Raw genomic sequence first — 11205 nt, 5'->3', positions numbered from 1 at the left:
GGCGCAGGTAGTAATCCGGAGATTATTACCTTTGTGATTCTGCTTTTAATTTAGCCCTGAGCTGCTTGTAGTCCCTCAGGAGAACATCTTTCCTAGTCCTACATATGCCGTTAGTACCTCCGTGGACCACGACAACTGGATCCTTCCCCTCCCACTCCAAGTTCCTGTCCAGCCCAGAAGAGATGTCCTTAACCTTGGCACCAGGTAGGCAACACAGCCTTCGGGACTCTCTGCCTTTGCTGCAGAGAACTGTATCTATTCACCTAATTATGCTATTCCCTATTACTACTATCTTTCTCTTTTCTCCCCCCAATTGAATGGTGCTCTGTACCACGGTGCTCTGGTCCGTTCGTTCATCCTCCCTGCAGTCTATGCCCTCGTCCACACCAGGAGCAAGAACCTCGTACCTATTGGACAAGGGCACTGGCTAAGGCTCTTCCAAAGTTAAATTATGGATCCTCATACCTGTCTTGCAGTCCCAGCTTCCTGTCCCTGACCACAGACCAAATTTGATGTAATTACTCTAAGGGGTGTGACTGCCTCCTAAAACATAGTGTCCAGGTAACTCTCCCTCTCCCTGATGTGTCACAGTGTCTGTAGCTCGGACTCCAGCTCATCAACTCTTGAGCCGAAATTCGAGCAGCCAACATTTGCTGCAGGTGTGGTCACCGTGGATCACACTGGCGTCCACCAGCTCCCACATACTACAGTAGCAACATATCACCTGCCCAGCTATATCTATTCTATTTAATTAATTAATTTGGATGTTAAATATTTTAAAAGTGAATTTCTTAACTGTACTCCTCAGCTGTAATAACGTCTCCTGATTTAAACCACATGGCCAATCAAAAGAGACAGGGAAGAGATACCCACCAATCGCCTACCTGTTTTCCTGTCATGTCACACTTTGGCTCGGTCAGGTAGAAACAGGTTGAAGGGGCTCTCTGCCGCCACATTTTATCTCCCACCGCCACTGCCCTTCTCACACAGCTCCGCTCTCCATGTGCTCCCGGCTCTCCTCGCTCATTGGAGAGTGTATTGTCTTGCAGTACACTCCATTTGTTCTGATTATCAAGAATTTCCTTACATAAATGCACCATAATGTGATAATCAACTAAGAGGAGCAACAACCATCATCAGAGATTATGTAGAGTAAACACAAGCTTCTAAGAATCTTCTGAAAGCACCCTAGGGTCTTAAAAAAAAGTGGCTGCAGAGAAAGTAGAGGCATTGGTCACAATCTTCAAAAATTCCTTTGATTCTGGGAGTGTCCCAGTGGATTGGAAAATAGCAGATGCGATATCATTATCCTTTTTTTTAATTCGTTCATGGCTAGGCCCATCTCTGGTTGCCCTTAAGAAGGCGGTGGTGAGCTGCCTTCTTGAATCACTGCAGTCCATGTGGTTTCATTCCTTTTAGGCTTTACAGTGGTTTGATACAACTGAGTGGCTTGCTAGGCCATCTGAGAAGGCATTGGTGAGACCACATCTGGAGTACTGCGCACAGTATTTATTTCCTTATTTGACAAAGAATATAATTGCATTAGAAGCAGTACAGAGAAGTTTCACTCAACTCATTCCTGGGATGAAGGGTTTATCTTATGAATAAAGGTTGAACAAGTTGGGCCTATACCCATTGGAGTTTCGAAAAATGAGATATATCTTATTGAAACATGTAAGATCCAGAGGGGACCTGACAGGGTGGATACCAGGAAAATGTTTCCTCTTGTGGAGCAGACTAGAACTAGAGGGCACAGTTTAAAAATAAGAGTTTCCCTCTTAAGACGGAGATGAGGAGAATTTTTTTCTTTCAGAGGGTTGTTAGCGTGTGGAATTCTCTTCCCCAGGAAGCAGTGGAGGCTGGGTCATTGAATTTATTCAAGGCAGAGTTAGACAGATTTTTGATGGACAAGGGAGTCGAGGGTTATAGGCGGTCAGACAGGAAAGTGGAGCTGAGACCATAACCAGATCAACCATGATCTTATTGCATAGCGGAGCAAGCTCAAAGAGCTGAATGGCCTACTCCTGCTCCTTAAGTCCTATGTTCCTGGGTTCACCATTGAGCAGTGAGCCAGATGCAGGAACCTCAGCTGTTCTTCCATGGGTCACTGTGTAGGAAAATGTGATTGGAGTCATTTAGTCGCTTTACCCACCATTTTCAGCTGACTCAGGGAATAATTTTTGCAGTGAAACATTATCACACAAGGCAATACCCCCTGCAATTTGGCAACTTGTTATCTTCTTGTGTTTCTTTTATTCTTTGATGTCGGTAATAAAATGATCCACAGGTTTTTACTGACTCATTTGTGCAGTGTAGTGGCCAGAGAATACCAAGTCTGAGAGTCAAGCTTTGGCATTCCTGGGAAACTTTGGACTAGATTTTAAAACTCGGGGAAGAGAACACAGCAAAGCAAGCAACTGTCCCATTGAGGTCCAGTATACTGCATGGGAGAAGGGTTGGCAAGTTGGCTCTGATTGGTTGAGATGTTGCCATGGTTCCTTGATGTATATGCCATGGCAACCAATTAGCACCCTTTTCTCATGCAGTATAAATTGTTGCTCCCTTTAAGATTTGGCATTCTTGAGTCTGTCCTGATGAGTGAAAGATGAAAAGCTTCAACAGCTCTTTTTCCAGCAATACTCAAGTTCTGTACTACCAAGTGACTATTTGTAAACCCAAATTCTGATTCAGAAGCAAGGGTGCTAACAATTTACCCAAGTTGACACTGAGAGCACAGATGAGGAGAAATTGGTTTCAATCAGGGTTCTTTACATAAAGAAAATGGAGTTATTTTCAATGCTAAGCACTGTTTGCAGTTTGTGGGAAAGATGATGTTTATTGCTGAGTAGCACAAATGAATAGATCCATATTCTGGAAAATGTTTTAAGAATGATTCCACCCAAATACTAACCAACTTTCTATTAAAGTCTTGTGCGCTCACACCCCCTAGGCTCTCTTCCTGCAGCCCTTTAAAATGTAGCATTTATATTGCTGCTCCTTATTCTTCCGACCAAAATGAATCACATCACGCTTCTCAGCATTAAATTTCATCTGGCATGCATCTGCTCTTTTCACCAATGTCGATGTGCCCCTGAAGACTGCTACTGCCCTCCTCAGTTATAAACAAAGGGTAAAGGGATAGTCAAAAAAAGGTGGGGCTGATTAGGGATCAGAATGGGAATCTTGTGAAGGTATAGCACATGGCTAACCCTCCAAGTTTTGTGCTATCTGGAAACATGACATTTTCCCCTGGATGGCCAAATCCAGGTCATTAACATACATCAAAAAGCACAGCGCTCCTAATACTAAACTTTCTGGAAGACACCATTGTATACTCTCCACCAGTCTAATAAACAACCATTCTTCACTACTGTCTGCTTTTTCTTAATCAATTTTATGTTTGTACTGCCAGTTCCCCTTAATATCATAGGCTCATTGGCAAAATAAAAGCCCATTACATGTCAAATGCCTTTTCATAGTTCATACACATCAGCACAATACTTTTCTAAACCTTCTCCACTATTTTTTGAAGGCCTCTATCAATTGTCAAATCCATGTCGGCTGTCACTTATTAACCCATTTTCTTTGAAGTGACAAAGAGCTTCCTGGATTATTAGTTGGAAGTTACAACTTTAAGATAAGATATGCCAATGACATTGTTCTTATCGCTGACTCTGAAAAGAAACTGTAAAAGGTTTTGGATAGAGAATGAAAGTGAGAAGAAAGGGCTGAGTATAAATTGTAAGAAAACAAAATGTCCAGTAGTGTCCAAAAAGAAAACCATACCAGAGTATAAGATCACAGTGAAGAATGAAAAGGTCACACAGGTAGACAAATTTTGTTAACATACTGCCTAGGTAACATCAGACAGAAAGTACAACCAAGAAATAAAGCGAAGGTTTGGAATGACCGAGGATGCATTTGAAAAAGATTAATGATCAACTCAAAATTAGCCATGAAAACAAAGCTGAGAATCCTGGAATGCTACATCACATGAATCTTGGCACACGGAATCGAGTGTTGGACGATCAGTAAAGCAATGTAGATAATAATTGAAGCTGCGGAGTTGAGGCTTTTGAGGTGAATAATGAAGATATCTTGGACAAGTCACACTACCAATGAAAAGGTGCTTGTAAAATCTAAGACCAAAAGAACTCTGCTGACCAAGATCAGGAAGAGGCAGTTGGAATTTCTTGGGCACATAAGAAATGATGACTTAGAAAGTCTGATGCTGATGGGAAAGATCGATTTCAAAAGAGATTGAGGTAGACAAAGAATGATCTTTCTAAAGAGCTTTGCGAACTGGATGAATGCACCAACAAAGATGATCCTTGCCTCTCAAGCAAGATAAACATGGAGGTCCATGGTCACCAATGCCCTCTTAAGACATGATACCTGAAGAGAAAAAGTCTGCAAGTTTCCTCAGCACTGATGTTAGGCTGACTGACCTATTACCAGGTTTATCCCTTTCCCTTTTTGAACAGAGATGTTATATTTGCAACCCTCCAGTCCTGACACGACTTCCAAATCCATGAAGGTTGATTGTGGGCAGACCGTCCACGATTTTCATCTTTTCTTCCCTCAACAACTGAGTACGCATTCCATCCAAACCAGATGACCTTTCTACTGAGTGCCCTCAACCTTTTTAGTACCTCCACTTTATCCAATTTCTATACCTTCACAAGATTCCCTTTCTGATCCTAATCAGCTTCACTTTTCTTTGACTATCCCTTTACTCTTTGTTTATAAAAGACTTGCGGCTTTCCTCTAATTTTTCACTCAGTTTTCTTCATTTTCTGTATTCTGCTTGATTCTCTATTGTATTAACCAGACGTTTATCAGAGGCCTCCTCTTCCTCTTTCATCTTAATTACAATTTTTTCCATCATCCAGAGTGTTCCAGTTTTGGATGTCCATTTTGGAATGTGATTAGTCCACACCTGAATTATCTCCTGCTTGAAGGCTTCCCATTGCTCATTTACTGTTTTACAGGTCAATCTTCATTTCCAGATCCTTCTTCACTTAGCTTATTCCAATTTTGTATTTTCATCTTTGCTAGTTCTTTGTTCTATACCATAACTACTCTAAACCCAATATATTGTGATCACTGTTGCCCAAATTCTCCCCTACTGAAACATGGTCCATTACATTCTCCAGAACTCAAATCCAGCACCGCTTCTTTCCTCATTGGGCTGGAAACATAATGATAAAGTTCTCCTGTGCACCTTTCAAGAATTTCCCTCCCTGCTTGCTCTTTATAGTCTTCTTTTTCCCCAGTCTATAAGTATCCCGCTTTTGCAGTAGCCTATTGTTTCTACATCTTACTGAAACTTGCTTACAGATTTGCTCCTTAATCCCCTTTCCATTAACTGGTAATTAAGTGTACGCCCAGCAGCGTAACTTCTAATAGCAACAAAACTCTGCTTCTGTTGTAAATTGCCATTCATTCATTCCAAACTCTAATGAACAATATATCTAGTTGGGCTTCCAGCAATTTAAACAACAATCAAAATACTCCATTTAGTTTCTAATTGGAATTTATTTATCTCTGTAAGCAGTTTTCACAGCCCATACAGAAAGCAACAATACAATCCTATCAAAGGATAAAGTTACCAGTTTTAGGTGTATTTTTGCAAACACAATGCTGATATTTAAGATGGTTAGCTGAATCAATAAGATCAAAGCCAGAAAGTTTCTGAGATTGAAAAAAATATACAAATTCTGAACAATATTAGAAGAGCTTTCTTTGGAAAAAGAGTCTCATCTTTTTTATAAGATCAAATTATGATATTTTCATTTCTTCCTCTATTGTCTGTGTCTCAACTTTGACTTTCTTTGCTGGTATATAGGAGCCCATTCCTGCTGCTCGTTCCGCTTCTTCCTGAGTGTATGGCTCTTCGCTCAGCTGTTTTAATCTAGAAAATACACAAAGCCACAAAAACCAGTATGAGAACTCAACAGTTGCTTTGAGAGGCGAGCAAAGATCACAGGATGGTAAATTTCTTCTGTTCAATCAATGGGCTCCAATTCTTCCTATTCAGGTATAATGTTCAACATCTTAAACTGATGCATGCTTGCTTAATAATGCAGCAAGTTTATCCAGTAAGTGACAGATACAGACTAGGTCTGTGCTCAGACATTACAACAGGCCTCAGAGGAACCTAGCTTTGGGGAAAGAAAACTGGTCCAGCTTTCCATGATTGATCACTAACTGACAATCTCCCCGTGACTGATCACTAATTGGCAATCTCTGTTAGAAGTGCACATCAGTAAAGAATAAAATCAGACTCTGATTTGAAGCCCCGAACAGTTCAGCAGCATATGAGCACTCATGGTCAAAGCTCCTGTGAATCAGTATTATAGCGGATTGTGTAACCAGATCACGTTCCTTGCCACTACGTCAGTGGTTTGGGGAGGGGGGGTAAATTGAGAGAAGAAACAAGTGCACTTATATAGTCAATGGGTTAGGAGGTCTTGTGGTGCAGTGGGTAGTGTCCCTGCCTCTGAGCCAACAGCTCTGGGTTCACATTCCGCCTCAGGACTCGATGGCCAAGGAAGGTGCATTCATAATGCGACCAAACAACCTGCAAATCTTTCCAACACACACACACATGGCAGTAACAGCAGGACAGGTTCCTGATCAGCCTTGTGATGGAAAGAATGTTGGAGCCTCTACCATCACTATCCATAGCTCGAGACTACAACATGAATGGAAAAGTGCATGTTGCCACAGCAACTCAGGCTCCAACACACCACCTAAAGGAGGAGAGGTCTGAGGAGTGGGAGAAATCTAAACTCAACGGGTACAGAATGATTCAGCCAGTCTGTGACTCCCCTGGCATAACCTGCCAGGGCTTATCATCTAGCTTTGTGCATCAAGAATGGTCATCTGTAACCCCCTGGTACTTTGTCCATCAGTCTTAGTTACTAAATGTAATCAAAATTAAATGAAGTATCTTCGCTCATGCTGATTTGACACAGTTTATGGGTTCATAATAATAAAACAGTCTTCTCTTTAGTACATGATAAATAATGAACATTCCCAAAGAGGTATAGAATATGTCTACAATTCACAATGTTGATCTTTATAATTATGCACCATTAATTAGTCCTGGATTGCATTTTATAACAACTGACATTACCTTCGTTTGTGAATTTTCGTCTTAAAATGCTCTTTGAGACTTCTCTGATCAATGAAGTACCGCCTACAAATGAAGCATAAGAAAATGACTAAAAAGAAAATAGGAGGTCTGCAAATCTTGTGTGGCCACCCGGCAAACAATATTCATTCTTAAATTTACTCACAGGATGTGAGCGCTCTGGCAAAGCTAGCGGTTATTGCCCATCCATAACCCGCCCTTGAGAAGGTGACAGTGAGCTGCCTTCTGGAATACAACCGAGTGGCTTGCTCGACCATTTCAGAGGGCAATTAAAAGTCACTACATTGTTGTGGTTCTGGAGTCACATATAGGCCAGCAGCTCAAAGCAGTGACTCATCACCACCTTCTCAAGGGCAATTAAGGATGGGCTACAACTGCTGGCATTGCTAGCAACACACACATCCCATGAAAGAATAAAAAAATTGAATTCTGAAAATATTTGTAAATGACTCTTTGCAAGCATATTTGGTCTAGAACAGATGTAAAACTGTAGGCAGAACAGCCTCAATTTATCAATATATCCACCCCGAGTGAGCTGGGCTTCTTGTCCTCACACATTCCCTCCCTTTTATAAACTCAGCCCAATTGGGTTCCCGGATATTCCAAGCTACAAGGTGTGGAGAAAGGGCTGATGAGGCTCCTGAGTGCAACACATCTACGGTGACAAAGGGGTACAACATTCAATCAAATACCAACAGGCGAAAAATGATACGCTCCTTCCGAGGAATACTAATCAATCTAAAACGTAGGGAACACATTGTGCACTTACGCGCAGTGTAAACAATAGAACTGCGCACTTCCAATGGCATCATAATCTACTTCCTGGTGTAATAATTTGTTTGCATTTTCAGGTTTCATATCTTCGTGAATCTGGTCTAAATCTTTTGTTCGCCTTTTCGTTTTCCATTGCTTTGATACACTTTTCTTCTTGTCGCTGTTGTGATTGCGTATCTGCTTCGAGCGAGTCATTTCCGCCAACGATCTTGAAACAAAAACCAATAGAAAAAACATCCGTTTACACTTAAATATATACCCACTTTACAAGTCATTTTCGATTTTGTTTCCAGCACTTCCTCTAGTAGGACACTCCTTGTCCTGACAATCGCAAAAAGTGCTGGAAAAACTCAGGTCTAGCGGCATCTGTGGAGAGAGAAACAGAGTTAATGATCTGAGTCCGTATGACCCTTCCTTGGAACTTCAGGTTCTGAAGGAGTCATATTGGACTCAAAAACTTAACTCTGTCTCTCTCTCTCCACAGATGGGAGAAGGACGGGGTGGGGGAGAAGGACGGGGTGGGGGTGGGGGAGAAGGACGGGGTGGGGGTGGGGGAGAAGGACGGGGTGGGGGTGGGGGAGAAGGACGGGGTGGGGGTGGGGGAGAAGGACGGGGTGGGGGTGGGGGAGAAGGACGGGGTGGGGGGGTGGGAGAAGGACGGGGTGGGGGGGTGGGAGAAGGACGGGGTGGGGGGGGGGAGAGAAGGACGGGGTGGGGGGGGAGGAGAGAAGGACGGGGTGGGGGGGGAGAAGGACGGGGTGGGGGTGGGAGGAGAGAAGGACGGGGTGGGGGGGGGAGGAGAGAAGGACGGGGTGGGGGGGGAGGAGAGAAGGACGGGGTGGGGGGGGAGGAGAGAAGGACGGGGTGGGGGGGGAGGAGAGAAGGACGGGGTGGGGGGGGGAGGAGAGAAGGACGGGGTGGGGGGGGAGGAGAGAAGGACGGGGTGGGGGGGGAGGAGAGAAGGACGGGGTGGGGGGGAGGAGAGAAGGACGGGGTGGGGGGGGGGAGGAGAGAAGGACGGGGTGGGGGGGGAGGAGAGAAGGACGGGGTGGGGGGGGAGGAGAGAAGGACGGGGTGGGGGGGGGAGGAGAGAAGGACGGGGTGGGGGGGGAGGAGAGAAGGACGGGGTGGGGGGGGAGGAGAGAAGGACGGGGTGGGGGGGGGGAGGAGAGAAGGACGGGGTGGGGGGGGGGAGGAGAGAAGGACGGGGTGGGGGGGGAGGAGAGAAGGACGGGGTGGGGGGGGGGAGGAGAGAAGGACGGGGTGGGGGGGGGGGAGGAGAGAAGGACGGGGTGGGGGGGGGGAGGAGAGAAGGACGGGGTGGGGGGGGGGGAGGAGAGAAGGACGGGGTGGGGGGTGGGGGGGGGAGGAGAGAAGGACGGGGTGGGGGGGGGATTTACACGGGGGTGAAAGGTTACCAGGCTGGGCAGGAATGTGGGGTTGAGGCCACAATCTGATCTTATTGGATGGTGGAGCAGGGCCGAAGGGCCGAGTGGCCTCTTCCTATGTTCGTGTGAGTAGGGGGAGGAGGAGTGAACAATGTGCCGCTTCCCACGGTCGAACTGCCGTCCAGACTAAGGGCAGGAGGGCCGGTGGCGGCAGCCGCGGAGGAAGAAGCGCGAAAGCCGATATACTCGGGGACCCGACCCGGGTCCCGATCCTCACCCTGAGCCTCGCCGCCACCGCCGCCCGGAAACAGGAACTGCTTCCGGGGTCAGCTCCTGAACCCCGGCCAAGTTCAAAAGGTCACCCGAGTGTCACGTGCCGCCTCTTGGCTGTTGCAATTTCACTGGAATATCCGCAAACATCAAATATCCCTCTTCGCTCAGAGAAACAACCAAGAGGAAAATAAACCCTGTCTTATTTATTGCTGTTCTTCACAGTTTGTAAATATTTATAATTCAGGAATCTTTAGTTTCAGACAACTATTTCATCTGCAAAATGTTCTCCTTGCATTTATATAGCGCCTTTCAAGGCCACTGGACCTCTGAAAGGGTTTTACAGCCAATGAAGTACTTTTATAGTGTGCTCACTGTTGTAGGAAACTCTCCCACAAACAATAATGTAATAATCTACTTTAGTGTGTGATGTTGACTAAGGGATAAATACTGGCCAGGACACCGGGTTAATTCTGCTTCTGTTCTTAGATGTTGTGCTATGGGACCCTGAGAGGCAGACACGGTCCACCAGGTTGAGCATCTCATCCAAAAGATGGCATCTCTTAACAGTGCAGCGCTCCCTCAGTACTGTACTAGAGGTCAGTCAGCCTTGTATCCAAGTCCTGCAGTGGGAATTGAACCCTGAACCTTCTGCCACGGAGGTATGGGTGAGTGTTACTAACTGAACCATGTCTGATACTCTTTAAAAGAGAATAAATTTTTTAAAAGTATTTTTAAAAAAACTTTAGTTGCAAACAAATTGATGTTGTAATTGCAGCCTGTGCAACTTTGTTTTGCAAAGAGATCACCTGTATCAATGGAAAATGTGATTTTTGTACCTGCTTGATTTCCTTCTCCCGAAAAAGTCCATTACATGAATTGGATTTATGGTTTGTCTCCCTCCCTGGTAGCTGTAGGTAGTGTACGTGGACACGAAATGTTGCGTCTGTTTATGAACACATTCATCAATCATTTTCCCAAAGGTTGTAACAAAACAGTTCGTTCAGGCTCAGCTCCAGTCTCAGATTTTCTTGTCAGATTTCTACTTCTCTTTAGCTCTGAAGAGTCGTACGGACTCAAAACGTTAACTCGGTTTCTCTCTCCACAGATGCTGCCAGACCTACTGAGTTTTTCCAGCATTTTCTGTTTATGTTTAAGGTTTTGTTGTGTTCTAGTGTCTCAAGTGGCTTATTACATGCCCATGTGACAATTTATGAAATGGAAAATGCCTTAACGTTACTGGTGGAACTTGTCATATTATAGAAAATTTTAAAAATCTAAAAGTGCAGACTTCTTTGTTTTAAACAAAGGTATTTCATTGACAACCTTTCAGTTCTCTAGCACAATTTACAGGGATGTTTGTGTGGTGGAAGTGAAATAATACAAATGTATATAATGTAGATGGACTGATATAAACTATACCACAATGAATATTCAATGTGATCAATTGTCATGTTAATTCTTTTGTGTCACACAAACGTACAAACATAAGAATTAGGAGTAGGAGTAGGCCAATCGGCTCCTCAAGCCTCTCCACCATTCAATTAAATCATGGCCGATCTCATTGTAACCTCAATACCACATTCCCGTCTACCCCCGATAATCTTTCATTCT

The 11205-nt window shown here is 44.3% G+C and overlaps 1 protein-coding gene across 2 annotated transcripts; it reads right to left on the bottom strand.

The window, feature by feature from the left end:
• Positions 1-5518: 5518 nt before the first annotated feature.
• Positions 5519-9657, bottom strand: znf593 (zinc finger protein 593). 2 transcript variants are annotated; one of them, XM_078567327.1, is made up of 4 exons: positions 9599-9657; positions 7929-8141; positions 7142-7204; positions 5519-5914 (listed from the first exon to the last, which is right to left on the bottom strand). In XM_078567327.1, the coding sequence occupies exons 2-4, from the start codon at positions 8126-8128 to the stop codon at positions 5782-5784; spliced, it is 396 nt and encodes a 131-aa protein (XP_078423453.1). In that variant the 5' UTR covers positions 8129-8141; positions 9599-9657; the 3' UTR covers positions 5519-5781. The 2 variants fall into 2 exon arrangements, with proteins under 2 accessions (XP_078423453.1, XP_078423454.1); XM_078567328.1 differs by having other exon boundaries at positions 9352-9603.
• Positions 9658-11205: the final 1548 nt, after the last annotated feature.

The sequence above is a fragment of the Cetorhinus maximus genome, chromosome 21 (assembly GCF_964194155.1).
Source record: "Cetorhinus maximus chromosome 21, sCetMax3.hap1.1, whole genome shotgun sequence".
Classification (NCBI taxonomy): Eukaryota; Metazoa; Chordata; class Chondrichthyes; order Lamniformes; family Cetorhinidae; genus Cetorhinus; species Cetorhinus maximus.
This window is presented reverse-complemented; position numbering and strand designations above follow the sequence as displayed.

Coding starts and splice junctions, on each gene's coding strand:
- znf593 (XM_078567327.1), bottom strand. CDS start 8,128: ATGACTCGCTCGAAGCAGATACGCAATCACAACAGCGACAAGAAGAAA. Junction 7,205..7,928: donor TTCTATTGTTTACACTGCGC/GTAAGTGCACAA, acceptor CTTCATTTGTAG/GCGGTACTTCATTGATCAGA. Junction 5,915..7,141: donor ACGAAAATTCACAAACGAAG/GTAATGTCAGTT, acceptor TGTATTTTCTAG/ATTAAAACAGCTGAGCGAAG.